Raw genomic sequence first — 23,943 nt, forward strand, 5'->3', positions numbered from 1 at the left:
TGATCCGGAGACGTCCTAAACAGTTGTGTGATTCCAGCTTGGTAACGTTTGAAGAAGAACCACATATGGCAGGAAAGATCAGGCGTCTGCAAACTTTTGGCAATATAGTGTAAAAAACATTTACATGAAACTGCTGCACAGCATTAGGTAGATAAACCAGTATTTTAGCAATTTATTGGTTTAAACAGAAAGCTAGTCTTTCTTTACTTTTTTACTATTTTTGCGTATGACTTAAAACGATGTTTTGGGTCAAAGAAAGGCAAAATGTGTAATAACAACAGCAAAAGAGGATATAAAGAAGTAAAAAACATTATAGTACATCAAGACCAGACTGTTAATAAGCATACATGAACTGCGAAATTGAAAGACAAGTTAATAAAATTTCTGACCTGGAAAAGAGGAGATGAGGACAAAGTGAACCCATCTGATCCAGGCTGGCGGGCCAGAGAAATGCCTCCTTGAGTATCTTGTGCCAATGCAGCTTCAAATCGCACATCTCCAAATGTAGTAGCTTGGGTTTCAGGCTGGGCTTTGTCCTAAAGAGAAACACAAACTCTCAGTTCAAATTTGGGCTTATGACATACATACATACATACATCTGATTTAAAATACAAATTTATCTAAGGTGATCTCAAGATGCTTTTCAGTGTGTGTTGTAAAGCAAAGATATACGTATAAATAGGACAAATATATAAGAAACGGCATACCAAGATCTTGAACCTGTAGAGCAGCGAGGCAGCATCAGCCAGGCAGCCATATTCTTTATTTGTGGGGTTATATTTTGGCACATAGCCATCTGTGCCTGTACAGAGGAAAACCTTCTCTATGCTACAGGAAAATGAATCTCCCAAGTTCTGCACTGGGTCCACCATTACACGTCCATAAATGGTGGAACCTATAATAAAAAAAATACATTTTAATTAGTGACTAATCAACAATAATCTACAATGTTCAACAATGACATTTTCTTCAAATCACTGCATTTGTCATTTCACTATTCTCTATTTTATTTTATACTAGATGACTGTACAACAGGGAAAGGTAAAGCAACTTATCAGGATACTAAAAAAGCTTTGTAGCCTTAACTTGACTACCCAAGTACAAGTATGGACACCATATATGTAAGGTATATTCAGGTATATTAATTTTAGATAATTTAAGATTATAATTAAAATTTTACCTTCACCGAATGCAGCATCAGTGCCTTCAGCGAAGCCCATAGAGCCATCAGATAGCCACAATTCCTTCTTAGACAAGAGGAACATCTGAGTGTTCAGGCTGAACTCTGCTGCCACTGGATCACTGACCTGAAATGAAAAGAAAGAGGGGTCAATGATAACTCTTATTTTGAGTGCAATTATGTAAATTATTATGGTAAATAATAATCATGTGAAACTAGCAGATACACCAAGCTTGTTTGGAAACACAATGCACAATGCAAACACCGTAAACTGCATTTTATATCAGACTGACCTGCTGGAAGCGGATGTCGATGTCAAATGTCAGTGGCTCTCGGGGGTGGCATACGGGTGGAATAGTAAACTCTCCATTAGGAGAAGCAATGCAGGGAATCAGCTTTACTGTGTAGGTGCCAGAATAATCTCGAACCTACACACATACACATATACCCGTATTATGAATTAAATTTGTAGAAAAATTTTGATGATTAAATTACTAAAAGAACCCCCAAATCATCGAAATGATTACAAAATAAATTATATTCAACGACAGATTTGCTACCTTTCTAGTAACATAATAAATAAAAAAGAGGAGCATGTGACCCATTTAAAAGTTGTGCAAGAAATGAACCAATAATTTGTGAATCAAAGAAGGAAATAAACAAGCATTAACCAGAATATCTGACTGTGACATAAATCCACCACTTGGCAGGTGCCATAGTAAATGGGATATTAAATGTTATTAACATCACCTGCCAGTTGTATTTATGTTACAGCTGTTTGGTGTATGTCTGATGCAAAATAATGACCTGGGTAACTTGTTTATATTAAATACTCACAGCAAAGTCAGAAACAAAGCTCCACTGCTGCATCGGTTGGTTGTATGTAGGCTCAGTTCGGACCAAAGACAGAGTGAATGTAAGGCCAGGGAGGTCAGCACACATCACAATGGATGAGAGGCTGCTTCCTGTAAACCATTGAAATAATTTTCTTAACACAGAAACGTGATTTAAAAGATATCTCGTATAATCTATTATTGATGTACTTATGGCAGTTTTGTATGTTCAGGCTTAAATATAAATTCTGCATACACATGCCTGCCAATCATTTATGTTATTCAGTGTAAGTAAGAGCAGGAAACACTTCACCTGGGTGCAACATGACAAACTGTCCCCTGAATCGAGCCTCAGTCTTAAAGTTCACAACCAAGCGACCCTCCTCATTGATTCTCATACTGGTAGGATACATAGCACCTAAAGATTTTAAACAAACAAAAGACAAACAAAATCAATATTAATAATAAAGTGTACATTGTAAAATATCGATTATAATTGAATATAAATGAATGTAAGACATCTTTCAGGAAAGATATTGGAATTTTAGTTCCAGTACAGGTTATCCGATTAAACTTCACAGATTTTTTTATCTTTTATTAAACATAATATTATGTATCCTCCACTACATTGATATTTACATTAGAGAGCCTGCTGGTTATTTTTTAATAAGATATGGCCATAAGTTAATACACTGACTATGTGGGTTAATATTTCATAACTATCCACATAATTATATCCACATAATGGTGTCCACATACTTTTGGCCATATTTTTTACATTAAACAACACTTTCAAGTGATTTAAATGCGATAATGAGACACCATTCAAGACAAAAGTGTCCTGCATTCTTTGTGACCATGAAATACATTATAAGAAAATTAACCTTTGGCATCAGTTTATTTATTTTTATTATTATTATTTTACATTTGGGCCAACTGTATCAAATATAACCATTATGCTGCTTATATATATTATTTTCTTTGGATGTATTTTGTATGAATTTTTAAGACCACCACTAGATGGCTGTGCGGCTACAGAAAGACAGACGGACAGATTACCTTGCAGTTCAGCCTCCGGGGGACTACCAATACCATCCTGCCATAAAATGGCGGTATCATACACAAAGGTGAGACGTAGTTCTGACTGAAGGTCAAAATGCTGCCAGCCACCAACTGCTACAGGAGAGTGAAACACATAGGACACGTACAGAGGTACTCGCAGAGTGACATAGGACTGGACCAAGTTCAGCACCTGCACAAAAAATAGACACATCTGGCTAGACACATGGCCATAGATAATGCTCAGCCGGAATATGAGTGGATACAGAATGCTGATCGTAGATATGATTCAGTTCAGAATGATCAAATAATCAGTGCGACTGATGTAAAGATAAAACTACTGTTTGGGATTTTTCCCACATTTGAGTCCACATTTTCTATTCATTCGGTGCTATTTAATATTGCTTAATATTTTATGATGCTGCACGTAAGAAAATGTATTTAAGCTTTTAGAAATGTGTTGACTTTTTTTTTTTTTTTTTATTGTTTTCATCATAAAATTAATTTTTAAACCAAAACTGGCGATTTATAATTATTTTCTGCCACATGAACACAATTTTAGTGTCACGATATTCAATTCAATGAAATTTTATTTGTATAGTGCTTTTTAACAATGGACCGTGTCTCAAAGCAGATTTTAAAATGATATAAATATATTATAAATAAAAATTTTTGTTTCACAAATCAGTCCCTATAAGTTTTTTTTCTAAAGTGGCAGCAGTGGCAACAGTGGCAAGGAAAAAACTCCCTCAGATGGTATGGAACCAGACTCAAAGGTTATCTGTCCTTATTTGGGTGACATCAAATGTCCATTCATTATAATTCCATCACTGTTAAGGTTCACTGATTGGCATTTCAATCCATTATAATCTATTATATGGGTGATTTTGTCTAAACGCTTGTGTGAATGTACATATTTGAATGGATGACTCGTGCATGACACATGCAAACTTGATCTACACGTTAGTGTGGGGGAATTTTATATTTATTTTACTTGTTTTCAAGCACTTAAATATTATCTTCAGGGAACTTTATACATAAGTGACAAACATCCCTGATCCACAAACCAATCAAATCACCTCATCAAATGACCTGCAGTCTCCTCTTCCCTCTCAGTCACCTGATTATTAATGATACTCACCTGTTCACAATCCCATTGCTATCTTTATATAACCAGAACTTTAAGCATTACTATGCAATGACTTGAACCAATATTATTTGCATCTATATTAGTTTTCTCTTACTGCCCAGCTCTATGTTTTGTATTTGTGTTACACAGAATTTACAAATACCAGAAAACCTGTATGTCACCAGAATACCTGTCTGTCTGCTTCCAGACCTTTCAATATTTAAAATCATTTGGCGCAGCATGAAACGAAAAATACAACAAAGGACACCCAGAACTGTTGATCAGCTAGAACCATGTGTCATATATGTACTTTGAGAGTCACAAACAGCTGGAACCAATTTTCTTGTGTGTGCCAACACACTTGGCCAATAAACCTGATTCTGATTCTGATACATATATGGGACAAAATTCCTCTTCCAAAACTTTTCCTGAGTTTCCAGATGTATATGGACAGAACTACACAGTGGTAAACATGGCCCTGTCCAAACTTTTTTGAGATCTGTTGCAGCCAGTTGAAATGTTCTATATGTTTTCTATGTTTTATTCACAATACTAGTAGTAGGGTTTCCCTACTGATGCTTCCCCATTCGATTTCTTTTTTTCAGAGCTTCCTGTCTTCAGTGTTGAGTAAACGTACACTTCCTTCTTGCACTCTATGGCAATTATTATTATTATTATTAGCATTATGGGTAAACCCCTTTCTCCAGCTACAATTTCCTTATTGCTTATTGATAGCTATGAATTTGGTGCATATTTCAGCAAAGCATTTTTTTAAGCAAATAAATGCTAAAAGTCCACTATTGAATATAATCATTGCTAATATTATGCGGTATTGCACCAAAACAACAATTAAATTCAATCAGTTTTCAACCGTTTAGTTACGTCTGATTCTGCAGAATAAAAACAATATATCCTTTAACAGAACCTGAAGTCAACATGCAGAGAAGTTCCTGTAACTCTCACCTGTCCATCAGTGCCGATAGATCCTCCACACTCATTGAGCAGCTCAGACATATCGTAGTAGCTGCTGAATTCCCACAGACAGGCCTCGAGGTTCAGGTTGCGGTAGAATCGCAGAGAGTTGGCACTGCGCATGGCCACACTGTACTGGTAGGGAGCCGTCTCCCCAATGATTTCTGGGTTCTTGGTGGCATCTGTGATAAAGCCATGACCTGTCTGGATCTCGTTGAAGTCAAGCAGGTTGGAGCAGCGGTGGTTCCCAGCACGAGTACCATCCGGACTCAGAGTCAGCTCGAAGTTTGACATAGGACGTGTGGAGATGACAGGAAGCATGCCTGAGTAAAACCGAGTATAAACGAGTACAGGTTTTACACCATATTGTATTGTTGGGTCTTAAAAGGTCACATTATTACATCAGAGCTCATTAATACATTTCAAATTATACCATTCTAATCATATGATTAATGCGATAATTAGTAAAGCTTGTAGGCCTTTCAGATATAAAATTAAATATATGTTGCTAATCAAATACATAAAATGAATGCAGAAAATTTGTGAATGCATGAGTTCAACATGATGTTTAAATGATGCCACTCACCGTCCATGTGTGGCATGGTGACCGTTAGTTTGATGAGGTTGGGGAAGTCAGGGTCATCAGGTCCGGTGTAACGGATTTTTGCTGAGAACGGCTCAGCACCAACTGTTCCAGGAATACGAGGCTGGCAAAGACCTACAGAAAATGTTCAAAAAGATTATGGCTCTTCATTTTATCCTATTTAGGTAACAGTGAATTTTCTGAGAGCTTGATCAATCAATAAATGAGACAATCAATAAATGTTCCTAAATAAAAAAAAATAATAGAAATATTGAGAAAAATCTAAGTATCTATATATTTATTTTAATATATTTAAAATATTTTTTTGCTAACCCTCCTCTCGACTGATGACCGCGATCGGGGAACTGAGCTCCAGCCCGGCATCTCCATTAGCATTAAAGGCCCGAGCAGCGCACTGCACACGTGAGCCTGCTTGGAAGTAGATAGAGTCCAGTGTGATGGACTTGGTATTGGTGAAGAAGGTGTTGCTGTCAACCTCACGCATGGGGCTGGTGACTCCATCTGGCCCAGTGGGGGCGCTGACGAGCCAGCGGTATTGAGTCAGGGTGTCGTTAATGTTCTCCACAGCACAGATAGAACCAGTCTTGTCAAAGTCAGAGTATTTGGGGTTGCAAGCCTGAAAAGAATTTATGTGATTGGACTCATTAAAAATGCTTGGAAATAATGCTTGGAAACGAATGATAAACTTCACTACTTCAGAAGTATCATTAAGTGAGAATTTATATAATTTTCTTTAGGTTGAGTAAAAATGCTTTATTAATATCTTTTATTTGTATTTTATTTTAATACTGATTATTTGTTGAAAGTTTTCCAGCATATCCAGGCAACCGCTCACGTTTTTCATGTTACTAAGAAACCACAAAGCTCTCTAAACAGAAGATTAACCACTTATCAGAAAGCACATTCATGCTCCATTTCAGCGTGAACTCTGGGTTTTACAATGAACATGACAATATAAACTCTTTATTAGTGTAAAATAAATATCTTCTCACAATAACTTTCCATTCAAACTTCACCATTTTTATAATCTGATTACTTAAAGCATCTTCAAGTTACGTGTATCTGCCATACAAGTCCCTTTGCTGTGTGGTGAACATTCAGTGTAAACATGTGTATTACACTCACCGTCACACACACGACAGGGTAGCCTGTTGATGGGTGTGGATGCTCCTTCGCCCTAGTTGTATCATCATAGGCCAGCAAGGAAACCACCTGGGGCACTGCTGGGAAGGTAACATCTGCTACACTGTCCATCTCTTCAATATACACAATGGCTTTGCTCATCTGAAAGGAACAAATAAAGAAAAAATGTTTTATGAATTATATGTTAGTATAAATGTGCACAGTGGAAATAACAAAACTGTTCACACAATTTCAAAAACTGTTTAATCAATTGTATTGTACTGGTTGTACTATTATGGTCTGTTCTTTATACAAGCCCATAGTGTAACAGTTATAATACAAGTCGATAGTTTTCTACTGCAGTGTTTACTTTTTAAACAAAGAGTTCAGGGTCGGAATCACAACTTTTGAATACATAAGTGCTTCATTTATGTATGAGCATTTCATGTTCTTGTTGTTTCCTTTTTTTAAATGTCCCCACTGCTTTGTTCATGGTTGTAGAGGAAATAACACACAGAATGCTTACATATAGGTCACAGTGTCCACTGAGACACATTTATATTACAAAGAGCACATGAGGAGACTACGGCTGTCTCTACTGGAGACAGTGACCGTCCCCTGCTGACAGAGACAGCTGCTGTGTGGCTATTTTAGCAAGTGGAGCCAAAGCACATTACTCAGTGTCAGTGAGAATATTTATATATTTGGTGACCTCTGACCTGTGTCTCAGCCACCATGTATTCATCAGGCTTCAAGTGGACAGTGAAGGCCTCACGGATTTCCCTCTGCCCGTCATACAAGACCTGGACCTCCACCACATGCTCTGTCTCCCCTTCTTTAAACTCCACATCTACACACACACACACACACACACACACACACACACACACACACACACACACACACACACACACACACACACACACACAGTCATAAACATGATACATGCCCATGAAAACAAAAAGCACTATGGATCAAGGGTTAAAGCCTGTCTTTAAAAGCAAATCAGTTTTAAAGCCTTGACTTTTTAGATTTATAGCTGGGAGTCTGTGTGTGTAATTGTATATGCTGACCTTGAGACAGCGGGTTGTAGTCCTCTCCTGATGTGGCAGAGCCGTCTTTGGTGTGAACTCTCACTACTGAGACCTTGGAGGTGTCACCAAGGCGGATAACAGGGATCTTCACCACAGCTATTTCTCCAGGAACCTGAGGCTCCTGCACACTGTACTTCACCTCAGAGAATCTAATAATAGCCTCTGGAATAAAGAGAAATAAACATGTTTAGTTATAGTGATTATGGTTTGCTATTTATTTTTCATATAGGCAACATATTACTGAGCAGGCTTGGATTATACAAAGGTTTAAACACCATAGTACTTGTAAAATAGAAGATAAGCTAGCAATTCCAAATAGCAATTGAGCAGAAAGCCCTTTTAAATGAGCTAATAGCTAATACAAATACACTATATTGCCAAAAGATTGTGGACATCTGACTATAAATAGGGTATGTGCTTTTTGAGCATTGCATCCCACATTTAGTCCCAATATCACTTAGTTCCCTCTACTCTTCTGGGAAGATGTTCCACTAGATCTAAGAGTGTCCTTGAGGAGATTTTTGTGAGATTTATTTAGCCACAAGGGCTTTAGTAAAAAGAAGGCCTCGTGTGTAGACAGCAGACACATTCGTCTCAAAGGTGTGTAATAAGGTTAAGGTCAGAGCTCTGTAGCAGGAGATTCTCCAGTCCAAACCCAAACTTTGTGGCCCAGGGCATCGGATTGCTGGAACTGGTATGGGTCTCCTTGTTGACCGGATGGAAAATCCAGTTGAAGTTAAAGAAAGATTTCATGCTACTGTGTTAACTGTAAGTCAGGTGTCCCAATATTTTTGTTCATACTGTGTGACTTCTATCTCCTATATTTAAGCAAATATACAGTGTTAAATGTTTGGCTGAAATGCATAAGAAACTATTTACAGAAACTTAAATTTAAACTGGTCTTTCACATCTCAAAAACACTTGCGAGAACGAGAGACTTTCCACCAATCACTCAATTGGTGAGTGAATGAATACATTAACAGTGAAACACATTATCAGTGAAAAGGCATTTCCTTTTCATTCCTAAAAGTGTATGAAATTATTGTAAGATTTCTTTCAAAAAACTATATAATAAATTGTCATTCCTAGATGTTATTTGTCCATAATTAGCCAAGCTTTTACTCAGCCTTTAATAATGCCGGAATGGTCTGTCTATACAAAAGAAATTGAATTGAATTGTAGGGACAGAGCAATGATCATTGCTAGACTAGACTACACAGGCAGGTTCAGAACAGCTGAGAGGATTATTGGTGCTCCCATGCCTACCCTTCAATAACTATATACGTCCAGAGAGAGAGATCACTTAGGATCCCTCACATCCAAACTATATTATTTTTGAACTTTTGTCTTCTGTTTGGTGCTACCAATTATCTGTGTGTTGTGGTTGTTGTCTCTATGTTCTGGAAGCTTCTGTCAATTTGCACATACAAATACAAACATTTTTGGTATTTAATCTTTTTCTGATTTTGATCAGTAAATACTGATTTCAATCGAGTAGAAAAGCAGTGTTAGTGAACTCACTGTCTTTCTTGTCAGTAATGGTGATCAGAGTTTCCTTCTGCTCCCCCAGTGAAGCTCCATATTGCGACTTGCTTTTTGGTGTTCCCAGAACAAGCCTGAACTCCTCGTCGTCCTCGTGAATAGAATCGTCTAACAAAGTCACCACACACGGCTTCTGATTCTCACCTATAAACAGATATACAAAAACACAGACATAAAGAAGAATCAAAAACCTTTTACAATACAAACTTTCAGTGCTCGGAAAAGCAGTTACACGGAGATGTATTCATTAATTTGTCCCTCAGTAATTTATCCAGTGTACTGGATAGAAACTTGCTGACCTGGCATGAAAGTGATGATGGATGCATCAGTGTTGGGGCGCTCATTGTAATCCATCATGACCTGAGCAGTTCCTTGGCGAGTGTAGCAGCGGACAGTGGACGTCTTGCTAATGTCACCACTGCGGTACACAATGGCCCTCACCTGTCCATCCGCTTCATCTCCCTTATACTCTGCTTCTTTAAACTGCATTCTAGGAACTTAAAATACACACACACACACACACAATAAACACGTTTAAATACAGAAAATACAACACTGGTAAGAGGCTAGCATCCAGACTACTCAATACAGGTGGCGGACTCACGGTCAGTAACAGTGTCATTGATGGTGATGACAGTTTTGCTCGGCTCTCCCAGCACAGCATTCATGGGCATGCGCAACACCAGCTCGAATTTCTCCGGCCCTTCCAGCTCTGGACGGCCCAAATCATCCAGAATGGTCACACGGAACGTTTGCATATTAACGCCAGGAGCAAAATCCAAGTTTCGACTGATACCAACGTAATCCAGACCAGCTACAGACAGTCAAAGAAAAAAGCAGCAGTATTTATATTGTGTATATCTAGATCTGTTCTGCTTATACATCTATGGATCTAATACTGAGACAGAATTGTATTTTTCTTCCTTCCTACCTTCAGCTGAGACAGGCTCTGTCTTCCGAGAGCGAACAGTCACCGTAGCTGTCTTGGAGAGGTCAGTACCCGTCCTCCATACTATCACCTCCACGTAGCCGGCACTCTCATCCACTGTGTACTCCGTCTCACCAAAATACACAGCCGGCTCTGTAGGGTACAGAGAGGTTTAAATCAGTGACATGCAATGCAGAGGTGGGCATGGTTAATTATTAAGTTATAGGATTTATTTTGTTTGTATTGACATTTGGCCATGATGGCATTTGGCAGATTCCCTTGTCCAAAGATTTAAAATCCTCCATTCATACAATTAAGCAGTTGATGGTTAAGGGTTAAGGGCTTAGCTTAAGTCCCAGCAAAGCAGCTTAGTGGTAGTGTGACTTCAACTCACAACTTCAACTCCTCTTTCGGGATATAACCAAAAATGTATAATTATAAAAGGTTCTATGGAAAAATACAATCTTCTTCTTTCAGATTAATGGTCACCATCCGCTACCGTTCAAACATCTAATCAGATCCAGACTAATCTTTTTGCATACCACAGATACCAACATCATAAGTAATTCCTGTCTCACTGGCAATACATTTATGCAAATTTTCTAGAATAAAACACGCCCTACTTCATGAGAACTATGTAGGAATGCAAGCAAACAAGTGTAAAGTTTTGTTTAAGGTTAAAAGCATAGATAAGTAAAGGAATGAAAAATAAGTCCACACTTAACTCTTATTTAATTCTTAAGTAACTTTTTTTCAACAGGAACCAGATTGTCTGTTATACAGCACAATACAAAACCACTGAAAATAATGAACTTTTAGATACATTTTTGTGTGAGCTCTTTCACTCACACATAATTTTGAGTCATTTTTTTTTTTTTTTTATTAGCATCAATGTTTTCAGGGGAAAGTGTTGCTCAGGATTTTTACACTTTTATTTTACTTAGATGACGAAACGAGCTGCAATGAGTGATTGAGAGTAGGGGAGGTAGAAGTTCTAGGCAGGAGGTGGTAGCTCAGTGGTTAAGGTTCTTGGCTACCGATTGGAAGGTTGAGGGTTAAAGTTCTTTTTTGGGGGGCCCTTGAGCAAGGCCCTTAACTGTTTGTGCTCTATAGGTGCTTTAACATTGCTGATCCTACACTGTAACCCCAGCTTCGAATATGCAAATTTCACTGTGCTGTAAAGTACATGTGACAATTATAAGGTACCTTTCTTTCTTTCTTTCTTTCTTTCTTTCTTTCTTTCTTTCTTTCTTTCTTTCTTTCTTTCTTTCTTTCTTTCTTTCTTTCTTTCTTTCTTTCTGTTAGTGTTGTCAAATTGATAAAGTATAGCAGATATAATGTCATACCACTGTCATTATTTTTCTGTGTCAACACACCCTGCTGTGTAAAAGCATTAAACAGAAAACCTGTTACATTAAAATATGCCATTCTATCAGTCAAACTGGAATGACAAGGTGACTCAGAAGAGGCAGGAAAGGAAAAAGAGAGAAAGAGAGACTCTGAGAGAACTAGAAGTTGTCATCACCATCTAAAAGCACAGGAAGCATCTTGCCCCTAGTTACTTCCTGCCAAAACTGACAGATGAGATGAGTTTGGTATTTCATCCAAGACACACTAATGTGTGCTTGTGAGACCAAAGACAAGGCTCCCATAAAAGTTGTATAGAAGCCCATCTAGAGGAACACAACAATTAGACCCTGATTGTTGGATAAAATCCAGACCACAGGCTTCTTTGCACATCCCAATTTGACCTCTACCAAACACAACACACATAATATGTAAGACCTACCAAGACGTTTTGTCCTTAATTGTGTGAATGAATCCTCGCCTGTCACGATAAATTAGTGACATCTGGGAATGTACATACATCATTTACATATAAATTTGTCTGTGACCTAGGATGTAAACAACTAAGGGAAGTGGCCATGCTGGTATACGAAATAATGTATAATATCTAACTATTGGAAAAATGGAAAGTGGCAGGCATACGACTTAATATATCACTTGTACTTGTAGGTAGCACCAATGGTGGAATATATTTAAGGATAGCAAAGATTTTGGGGTTTTTAATTAAATCTAATTCTTTTTTTGAAGAATATATTAATATTAAAATTTTAAATGTTACCCAAGATATCATAAAAAAGCTTATATGCCAGTATACTGTATTTTCTACCTACGACTACACTTTTTATTCATTATCTAGCTTTAGATCCTCTGCCCACATAATAAGTCTGTTATTTATTTTGTCCACTTTACTGGCACAACCTTTAAAACTTTAAAGACAACAATCTGATTAGCTCCCCATACTCAAAACCAATTGTTTTCCTTTCAGAAAATAAGGAAAACAAGTACATGGAGTTCAGAGATCCAGTCAAATTGTAATTTTAAGAAGTTGGTCAATAACTTTTGCCAGTAACTATTAGATGCTCCAAATGGACATTGTGGGTGGATTGTCCAAGACTAAGACTAAGAAAAATACACACTTCTTTCTTCCCTTTCTACCTGCATGGACATGCTTGCACTCATCTATACTTGCAGAGGCTTGTGAGCCATTAGACTTCTCCCATCAAATCTTTTGTGTTCCTTTCCAAAGTGTTTGGGGTTCTCAAGTTGCAAGGTTTCTAAGAATATCTGTGGTGTGGTGACAGATGAAGAATGGACATGCACAGTTTTTTAACCACTGGAAAGACAAATAAAGGAAATAGAGAAGAAATGAGGTGGAAAGAGCCGACAAATTCCCTGAGCTGGATCTATAAACAGGAAACAAGCAGATGCTTTCGGATGTGCGAACGTTTTGGGGGTAGGCTTGTAAAAAAAACAGACCATAATGGTATTATATAACAGGTTTAATGTGTAAGAAAAACAATGCAATTTCTCAATATTATTTCCAAGTCTATATAATTCTAAAAAACCTAAATACGTGGACAAATTCAGATTATCCACACTGGCCTCCATATTGGATAGACTCTAGTGGTTCTGAGCTCTGTAGACTTAGCCCTGTAGCTTATCTTCTTTTCATTTGTTTTCCCCTATGATTCTAATCTGGCACAAGCTGACTCTTTTATTACATAGCTGTATAAGACTTGACCACTCAATGCAGTTGTTCAGGTACCCTCCAGCTAAAGGGGAGTAAGTTAAAAGAACAGAAACTGCTAAAAACATACAAAAGAGCATTCAAACTGTTATCAGATATGGCTAAATTTTTACGCTTGCGTTTATTGTAAAATGTCAACCTGTTATGACTCAATCTAATGTCTGATGCCTTTTAAACTACATTTTTAGGTGACAGGAAAAGTTGGAACATAGTCTGATCCATGATTTTAAAGGTTACATCTGTTTTCTTTGTGGCTAAGCTAAAACATTTGCACTGTTGTTTAAATTATTGTATTTATTATATTAAATTATTATTGATATGGTGATGGAGACCCTTTTACTGTACTATGTTTAAGTCTCCAGTGCAAGTACATTTTTTAGGCTTATTATGAAATAAAAGAGATCCTGCAAGATTTAGCTGCAATAACATTGAGCTTTAGCTTTAGCTTTAGCTGCAACAACTGACAACTGAATCCTGTGGCTGTTCAATTACATTAATTACAACCATAAAATGCTAGAAAATGCAATTTGTGGTTTAGTTTATATTAAAATGATTAATCTGGTATTAAACATGCTTGGAGTCATTCTGTTTATATATATATATATATATATATATATATATATATATATATATATATATATATATATATATATATATATATATATAAAATAACAGAATGACTTCAAGTGTTTGATTTTGTATTTTGTAAATACGCACACTATTTTCCTTGCACAAAATATTTTTTCAACCAACAGCTGCTGTAGTTTCCTTGTATGCCCCTTAACTCACCATCATTGTTGTCTGCCAGGATGACCACCTTGGCACTGGGAAAGCTGGCTCCCACTTGACCTCCCATAGGCATGCTTAATGACACATTAAAGCTCTCTTCCTCCTCATACAGCGAGTCATCGATGATGATTATGCGACAGAGCTTCTCTCGTTCATCTTTGTCAAAGCGCAGTATGCTGCTGTGGTCCTCGGGCCGAGTGATGTAGTCGGAATAAGAGAGCACTGTGCTGGGAATAGTTCCTGTTGCACTACCTGATTGATTTTATATGAAATGAAAACATCATCAGCTTTCATGCAGCTATGTTTTTTTGCAGGTCTGGTACAATATTAGCATAGCAAAATGAAATTAAAGAATATTTAATATTGTTTAATAAGCTAAATAATAAGGAAAATAGTTAAGGTGTAAGCACTTACCTTGCTGTGTGTAACAAATGACCATAAGCTCCTGACTAACGTCCCCAGATCTGCGTACAGGGACCAAAAGCTCTCCAATGTCCTCCTCTATGAGGTATTCAGATTGAGGGATATATACAGTGGACTCTACAAAAGACAAAAATGAAAACAGCACCTTAGCACATGTCACTACACAGCACTACTTTGACAAAATATATATCTTAATATCATAAATATCAGACCCATTACTTGTCAAAACTGATAAGCAAACGTTACATACATCAAATTAAATGTTTTTATAATTGTATTTTCTTCTCAAAGAGTATTACTCTAAGGAAAATGTTCCTTACCATCACCGGGGTCCACAATCTCCACAGTGGCTTTATCTGGGTACTCTAAAACTGCCATTACTGGTTCAGAAAGTTGGATCTCGAAGGTCTCTGAGGTTTCAAACACTTGGTCAGTGAAGACTTTGACTCTCCAGGTGGCTGTGGTCTGGCCTGGATTAAACTGGACCTGTTTCTGTGCTTTTCCCCGAAAATCCTTGTCCTTTTCCGCAGTGCCATCCTTAGTGGCAATGCCTGGGAGAAAACAAACAGTATTTGTGCAATCACTCTTTCGCAATATGAAACATTCTGTTTGTTTGTTATACTGCTGTATATTGTAATGATTTATAGTCACAGAGAAAATTTGTTTGTTTTGATTTTGGTTCCTAGGAAATAGGAATTAAATAGGGATCTAGCTGTTATCATAAAACTATGTTAAACCTCTACTTCATTGGTAGCCTTAGCATTTGAGTTGGACATGACTTAATAGTTTGGATAACAATGTCATGAAAGTGACATTTTTACTCTAAACAACACCTTCACATAATTAGTAAATACGTACTGACAAATGATGTCTCTCCTAAATATCCTCTACGCTTGAGTGTCACCTCCAGGAACTTCGCATCCTCGTCTACCAAGTAGTACTCCTTCTCCAGAGAGATCCAGGCCCAGTTTAAGCGGAACGGCTGCGCCTTTAGTTTATTGCCCCCTGTTTGAACATAAATAAGTTAGAAAACATAAAGGAGGCCATTTGTAGCTGTCAACTTATTCATTATTCATTAATTCAACCAGTTCCTGGAGGCTATCACAGGAACACTAGGCATGAAGTGAGATGTGGAAGGCCAGTCAATCACAGGGCACCATGCCTACACACATTCACACCTCAGGGACATTTAGAGCTGTCAATCAACTTACTGGCAGAGCGAGGGGAGGAAGAAACAAGAGAACCAAGGATAAACCCTGGCAGACATTAAGCCAATAAACTATACAGATGGCAACCATAGTATCACTATGTGCGAACCATAGTGTCACTGTGCTGTTCATGTCAATCTAGGTCCGTTAATAAAATTGTTTTTGTCTATCACTTGGGCAATGGGGTGAAATAAATACTAAACAAAAACAATTCCTGATGACTTTGCACACTTCACGTAATTTGTTCTCAAAATCTTTGGGATTCTTATTAATCAACTGTAACCCAATGTTGTGGTACTCAAATTACACTATGATACATCTTTTAATAAAACGGACTCCTATTCAGAGCCTTATCACTTTTCTACTTATTGCAATTGAGATACTGGTTCAGACTGTCGGGTTGAGAGTGAAGGTCAAAGGACTAAAGTGTGAAACACAAAAGTTAGGAGATTCTGTTATCATCAACTGTGACAACAGCAGCAGGAGCTCTGAGGAGCTCATGTTGACCCTTTGTTTGACTGTTTTTCTCTGCCACACCTTCCTCTGTCTGACCGTCCTCACATATGATTTTCATTTTAGATTCATATTCACTTCTGTGCTTCATTCAAGTTTAATTTTAGTTGAATAATCTCAGCATTGAGGTAGCATGTTGGCAGCTCTGTGTTATGATTGTCAAGCATGTATTTCTCAAATGCATTTTTACAAAAAATCAAAAACAACTTAATAGCACCCCCGAAAAAAAAAAAAGTATTAAAAATTAAAACGTGATCAAATGAAGACAACAGCAAACAGTGAATTCACAGCTCAACTTTTCAATAACAAAAAAAAGTAATAAGAATGTCCTTTTTCCTTTAGGAAAACATACACAGGACCAAAAAGAAAAAAAATAACTTTATAAAAATGATTTTTTACACATTGTTAAACATAAGATTATTTATTTTACATAGACATTTTGTTAAATGGTTATGGCTGAAATTAGTTTCTAAGACAAATGTAAATGTATTAATTAATAAAGAATGACTGTTTTTTATTTATTATTTTTCATATTAATAAAGATTGTATTTTTTTATTATATTACTTGATTTCTTTTACCTGAAATTTAGGTTTCCCCAAATTAGTACTCCTCATTTACAACTTATGAGCAATTTTAATAGAAGCTTTGCCTAAAAAATGCAAAAAAACTGAAACTAAAACAAACAAAAAAATTATTTCAACCGGCCTTTTTTAGACACTCATTTTAGCAAAAGTCAATGTTTGGATCTTGATGATCTTCAACCATAATGGCATTCTGTAGGCCAGCAGTGATTTCTGTGATTGGAATTAAAATCTGGTCTTAAACTATTGACTATTTCATTTTTTTTTTTTTTTAAACAAACTTTTAAACATACAATATCAGGTGAACAATTTATCTTTATGCATTATGCATTTTTTGTGAGATACTGAGATCCATGTCTTTTGATACCGTCTTTCCTGCTGTTAAACCTGGATTATCTGCCAATTTTTATACTGTGAAAGAATTCCAGAGGACTTATTGCATAGCATCAGGGTTTTAGTCAGAAACCAAGGACACATGATTGTCCTGTTTAAATTTCCTGTCTCAATGACTGTTACTTGAACTTTTCAGAGCAAGCATGTAGGTAAGAAGATCCAGTCGGGTCAGCATGAACCCTACTCCGATTTCAAGGAATGTCCCCTACAAGCTGATCTTTTAAGGATATACCAGTATGATCCACTGTACCCTCCTTTACATTTGAAAAGACCATGTAAACAAAGCATCTGGGCAAATAAACTATGGGTGTGTATTGTCTAATCATGGAACATCTACATTTGGTGCAGACCATCCACCTGCATTTAGTGCACCTTGGAACTGGGTGTTCTGCTATGTGACTTTAAAGAAAGAAGATGTAAGCATGGTTGTTGGAGAGAAAAATAGAATGGTTGCCTACTCTCTGACTTTCCCATCAAAACACAAAGCCACAAGTCTTCTGGAGACAAAACAAGTCCTAATAATACTGGATGGAGACCAGCATGCCATAGTCATGGCAAAGTATTTAGTAAGTAAATATCCTGCAATATGCTTTACAAAGAAACCCAGTCATCACCACACTTTCTTCCACTTTCCTCTGCACACTGGCTCAGGAAGCTTCTTAGCATGGAATGGCAGCTCAGGTATCAGATCATATCTGAATAAATAGATTATATATGTTTTTGCCAACTCTGCATCGCCTTAGTGTGATTTACTGCACTTTTAGTCTTAAATAAAGGTGAGTTTGCGCAAATATTGTGCACTATTTCACTCCTCTTATTCCCATCATCCAACTGTAAGCAGTGAGTTGGCAGCAAGTTACTAAAATATGTCATGCATAAAAAATTTAGTCAGGGATCTCTTAGAAATATTCTATATGGACAAAAATTCTGGGACATCAGACTTTTTTCAAGCATGTCTTCCCCAAATTGTTACCACAAAGTTGGAGGTCCACAATGTATACAATGGCTTTTGATGCACTAGCATTTTATTTTCTCTTCACTTGAACTAGAAGACTCAAGAACTGTCCCAGCATGACAATACCAGTTATGCACAAGGACAGCTCCATGAAGATATACTTTACATGGGTTGAAGTGGAAGATCTTGAGTGGTCTGCTATAGAGCTCTAACCTCAACTCGATATAACACCTTTGTGATTAACTGAAATTCTGACCAGGTCTCTTTACCTGACCTCCTTTACCAACACCCTTGTGGCTAAATGAGCACAGATCTCCACAAACACACTCCAAAATCTAGTAGAACATTTTCACAGGAGATTGGAGGTTATTGTAGTAGCAAATGGGGACTAAATGTGCAATGGGATGTTTAAAAAGTACATATGAATCTCACAAATTTAGTCCAAGTAGTGTATATGTACACAGTTGATAAACGCTATATATTTACTAGTTGATGCTAGTCAGAAAAAGAAAGAAAGAAAGAAAGAAAGAAAGAAAGAAAGAAAGAAAGAAAGAAAGAAAGAAAGAAAGAAAGAAAGTAGTAAATATGCCTGGATATATTAAAATGATGACATATTTACAGACAGACGACTAGACACTGCATATAACTACACTTGGGCATTTTGTTTTTTTTAAAATTTAATTTGGTTTTAATGGAACATTATATCACCTACCACCAAGTGTTAGATGTCTGCACTCTCTTTGTGTACTTGGGATGATTTTTTAAAGAATGTAGCAAAAAGTCTTTTCAACCATGGAGACACTGCAGTAATTAGCATTTGTATTTGTATGCACTCTTCATATCTAATACGGTGTCTAAATGTTATGTCATGTTATGGCAGTAAATGTGACTTTTTTCTTTTTTATTGCCCTTGAGGATTCCAGTACTGTGTGCATTCTATTGAACTGGTTAGATTTTTACAATAATGCATTAACATTTGACTTAAGTACTGTAGCCATAAAAAAATGGATGGCATCAGAGTTAAGCTTTGTAAGCATGTGTATAGCTGTTAATTAAAGTTGCTGTTGATCTACGTTTAATTGTGGTAACGTAAAAATAACGAGGCTATAAAACAATTTATTCTCATCGAAAAGACTAGTTAAATCCTTTTTTTTTTTTTTTTTTTTTTTTTTTTTTTAATAGGAACTCGTAGTGCATTTCCAATGTGATAAAGCATACATGGTATGAGAAGAAATTTTTAAAAAATCCTTGTTATATAGTAAGGCTATGGTACAAACAGCAGCTTGTTCTAGAGAAGAAAACGTTCATGTGGGCAGAGTGCCCAGTGTGAGAACTAGTTGATATTGATCTTAGCGATTGTGTACCCGAGGATTATCATCTGAACAGCCATCAGACAATGAGCTCTTTTTTCAGTCTGGTATCCGGCACACGGCCTCGTTAGCCCTGCGACATTCCTCTGGCCCTGGATAATAGTACGTTGTCTTCAAGAATATGGAAATAGATATCTTACTGTGTGACTCCATTTCTTTGCATAAGAGATATCGTTTAATATACATTGAAGATGGTTAATTATAATGCAAAATGCAATGTATTTAAAAGCTTTCTGAAAATTTTTTTTTGAGAAAATGCGAAAAGGCTTTTTAAATAGCTGTATAGATTTTTTAAAAGGTGTTAAGAGTTGGTCTATAATTAAGAATTCTGTAGTTGATCCACAAGGTGTTAAAAACAGGATCAAATTATGGATATGGATATACATGTCATGACTGTTGACAAAAATGCTGTAGCACACTCCACCAGCTTGATAATATGCAAACACATATTGTAGTCCTTTGACAGCTTTATGGAGTTGTTAATAGTTGAGTCTTTCAATTACTCAATTTAAGGTAAATAGAAGATCACGACTGACTGATATTAATGGGTTAACACTGCTCATTCTTGTATTGCATATATTGCGAATTATTTGCTGTTGACAAAATCTATATGGGATGTATTAAGATTTTACAGAGTGATAGAAATAAGCAAATCTGAGGCTTATAGCCAAGTCAGGAAATTACCCAGTTTAGTTTTGGATGGATGAATGAATGGAAATGAGTTAGATTGTTTGCTCTATCATTTTTTTCGATCTATTTTTTAGCTTAAAAACTTTGAGCGAGAAAGTAAGAGTAAGTAGACTAAACACACTTTGTTCAATTAAAGTAATTAATTACATTTGAATTAAACTTTTCACTATTATTATGTCTGATATTTGGAGGAAACATAGTATGAACCTGTTACAAACATTAGTCACCACAAATGCAGCTGTCTGTCATTAAGTTTGCCAAATGCTGTAAATAAAAGTATGTGAAATATTTGATTCATTCTCATATCATTAATGAGACCTAATGTTATAACCCTAATAGTTTTACTTTTGATATACTGATATATAATTTATTAAACTTTAGCCATCAATGGTACAACTGAAGTTGTACTTGGATGTCTACTTTACAAAATATATCTCAATCTGGCTTCAAATTTGTTGGTGAAAATAAGCTGTAAATTTACGATCCCATACTTGCCAGCGTATTCTCAGCTGTTGAGAGTAGCTTTTTTTTGTTAACTACTAAACAGTTTCACACCCAATATGACTGACAGATGTTGTTCGATGGTCACAAAAGCAATGGTGGTCCTGTCTCTGTTCTGACTGGTCACCCTACACCCACACAGGCACTTCCATTTGGCAATGCTTACATTTTCTTCCTTTATTTTTCCTCACACTACACAGACTCCCAATGGTTTTCAGATTTCAGGCAACATACAATGACAGCTGTACTCTCCTCTGACCTTCCTCACTCTTTCCTTTTGTCAGCCTTTATTTCAAGAATGAAAATAAAACAACAATAACAAGGAACACACCAAGCACTGTCTGGGTGGGCCAAAACCCACTGCCATGGGTTGCTCACGCCTTCTCAATCATGAGAATTTAAATGTGATTTGTATGCGATGAACAGAATCCCAAAGGGTGTTTAGCATTTCTGCTTTAACGTTTTGTCTCTCTAATGAATGATGAGTCAAAATGTCACTCTGATGTAGTCTGTATATTAAATGTGATGGCTTTAGTCGGTGAATAGAGCCATAAAGTTGTCTTCCTTTAAAAAAAAAAAGGGGTGTCCATAACTCACCAGAACACTGGGAATCTCAGTGAATGCCTCCAGGAGTCTTACAATGTTCCTGAGGTATTTATGAGAGTAAAAACACGAAGAAAGAATGCATGGCTAAGTAACGGCCACATTCTCAACGGCGTACCAAAAAAACAAGCAGCAGAAGCCAAACTCCAAAGATAATTTTATACGCACCAATTTAAAATGACCACCTAGATTGGGTGTCATCTACTGCAGGTCATGATTTGATGATGTTTAATGTGTGGAACACATAAAATTGTATAATTTTAATTACCGTGTTAGAAGCTGACACATATAGCAGATCCACTGTGATGTTTTTAGACATGCTCATGAAATAGCTATCTGTAAATACCTTGGGTGATATTTGGCCACATGTGCTTTGCTCTGACACTAGCATCTCCAGAGTTGTGCTAATTTAGCATTGCCATATTAACTGTCCTCTGAAAGAGATTTGCCAAGATTCTTAGGATGGCTTCCTGCTGGACCCATTAAACTGAGGGCATGGTTGAGCCGTCATAAAATTTTTATATATACACAATATACAGTATATTCTGTTATTCTGAATTACAAACACAACGAGGCAACCTTGGGTGTACTACATAAACTGAACAAAGTAAAAAAAACAAGAAAAAAAAACAAGCAGACAGACAAATACATATCTTTTGAACATTACATGTATTTGTGTATGTATTTATGTAAGTACTTATTTGATTGATTTAATAATTGCTCAATTTAAAATTTAAAGTGTTCAAATTGTGTAGCACATTTTACTTTAGTTCACTATATAAAATAACCACAATCCACAAAACAAACAAACAAAATAAATAAATAAATGTAATGTGTAAAATGTATTGATTAATTTAATTGATTATTAAATTATTTAATTACACATTTAAAGTGTTGAAATTATGTAGCGCCTTTCACTTCACACAGTTAATTTCTTTTAACGTCATTGCACATCATTATCATGTAAATGTATAAATATCCATTTTATTTACATATGATTTATTTACAAACATTTTATATTGTTTTATTGCTTATTTAATAAATTTTTATGTGCAATAATTTGTGTCAAATTATTATTATTTTAAGTACATCAACATCTATCTGAAGTATACCTTTGCATCTATGAGGTCATAGCGATTGCATTCATGCAATACTATTCGAAGCAATGAATGAAATAAATATTATAATCCATAATGAACACCAATATTTAATTCAAATCAACATTTTCACCTATTAAAATTTTGCTATGGTACAGATAGTGTTCATAGTTACTTTCTTTACCTACCAGGACCATTTGCTGATTTACAGGTCCTTCACTAAGTTGCATTATCAACTCTTTAGCTGACATTTTGCAGGCTTTGCATCGCCATAGATATGAGAGACTACATTTAGGAGGTCAATATTTGCCTCCTGCAGCATGATGCAAGCATATGCAAGAACGTGTGAGTAAGTATGGTGCTATGTATATCTAGTCAGATTGAGAAGGAGGGCAATTATTATTATCCTAGCTTTCTCTTTCCATTTATACTCATCATAGGGCCATGTTAGGTATTCAACACCTAGCCAATTCAAGTCAATGTATGCAGGGTGAGATTATGTCCTGACCCTGAATGAAAAAAATAAAAACAAACAGACAAACAAACTATTTTTGGTGATAATTGCAACTATGTTGACCATCACTGACCATTATAAAAGTATCTAATTTCCCTACAGGGAAGAGGATGTAAAATAGGATGTTATATTGTCTTAACTTTTCCAGATCATTCTACATTTTCTATATTTACAGTCCCTACTCTCACTAAACCACCATGAGCTACTAAACCTAAATCCCCATTAAAGGTGTGATCCCCAACCCCTGGTATGATGAATGATGGGTTGACAAGTCGTCCTCGCCTAACATTTAACACCAGCGAGCCAAGGCATTAGTGTTAAAGATGATCCCTCATACCCCCGACTTGGAGAGATATGACCTAAAAGAGCAATCTCAGCATCTTTTCATAGTGTGCATAGCAATAGAGAATGTGAGACAGAATGAAAGCATGTAGGATAGAAAATATAGTATGTGCAGTGAATATGAGAGCAAAACAGAACAGAGCAAAAGAGATGCACCTAAAAGAGCATGCCTCATGAGAGAGAGCGAGAGAGGGAGAGAGAGAGAGAGAGAGAGAGAGAGAGAGAGAGAGAGAGAGAGAGGAGGGGGGGTGTATAAATAACTCCAAAGCCATACCTTCTCTCTAAGACTGCTTAAAAAACCCTCCATAAATCTGTATGCTGATGCATGAAGAACGAGGACTGAAGAGGAAGTTCAATGGTCATAAGCAAGGGAGAACATTTAAATCCTTTAGCAGCTGTTGACATG

At 36.4% G+C, this 23,943-nt stretch overlaps 1 protein-coding gene across 1 annotated transcript in view; it reads right to left on the reverse strand.

The window, feature by feature from the left end:
- Nucleotides 1-23,943, reverse strand: part of frem3 (Fras1 related extracellular matrix 3) — a 36,690-nt gene that overhangs the window by 2,109 nt on the left and 10,638 nt on the right. The window contains exons 3-23 of the mRNA XM_083539644.1: nucleotides 15,628-15,774; nucleotides 15,090-15,320; nucleotides 14,761-14,886; nucleotides 14,347-14,598; nucleotides 10,467-10,616; nucleotides 10,140-10,349; nucleotides 9,835-10,032; nucleotides 9,515-9,679; nucleotides 7,973-8,155; nucleotides 7,619-7,749; nucleotides 6,903-7,061; nucleotides 6,090-6,393; nucleotides 5,760-5,891; nucleotides 5,165-5,496; nucleotides 3,073-3,265; nucleotides 2,327-2,431; nucleotides 2,018-2,145; nucleotides 1,474-1,608; nucleotides 1,181-1,307; nucleotides 708-895; nucleotides 390-536 (exon numbers count right to left, since the gene is read on the reverse strand). Of these exons, the coding sequence (XP_083395770.1) occupies nucleotides 390-536; nucleotides 708-895; nucleotides 1,181-1,307; nucleotides 1,474-1,608; nucleotides 2,018-2,145; nucleotides 2,327-2,431; nucleotides 3,073-3,265; nucleotides 5,165-5,496; nucleotides 5,760-5,891; nucleotides 6,090-6,393; nucleotides 6,903-7,061; nucleotides 7,619-7,749; nucleotides 7,973-8,155; nucleotides 9,515-9,679; nucleotides 9,835-10,032; nucleotides 10,140-10,349; nucleotides 10,467-10,616; nucleotides 14,347-14,598; nucleotides 14,761-14,886; nucleotides 15,090-15,320; nucleotides 15,628-15,774 (3,743 nt within the window). The remainder of the gene's footprint in view (nucleotides 1-389; nucleotides 537-707; nucleotides 896-1,180; nucleotides 1,308-1,473; nucleotides 1,609-2,017; nucleotides 2,146-2,326; nucleotides 2,432-3,072; nucleotides 3,266-5,164; nucleotides 5,497-5,759; nucleotides 5,892-6,089; nucleotides 6,394-6,902; nucleotides 7,062-7,618; nucleotides 7,750-7,972; nucleotides 8,156-9,514; nucleotides 9,680-9,834; nucleotides 10,033-10,139; nucleotides 10,350-10,466; nucleotides 10,617-14,346; nucleotides 14,599-14,760; nucleotides 14,887-15,089; nucleotides 15,321-15,627; nucleotides 15,775-23,943) is intronic.

Source organism: Silurus aristotelis, assembly GCF_946808225.1.
Source record: "Silurus aristotelis genome assembly, chromosome: 4".
NCBI classification, from domain to species: Eukaryota; Metazoa; Chordata; class Actinopteri; order Siluriformes; family Siluridae; genus Silurus; species Silurus aristotelis.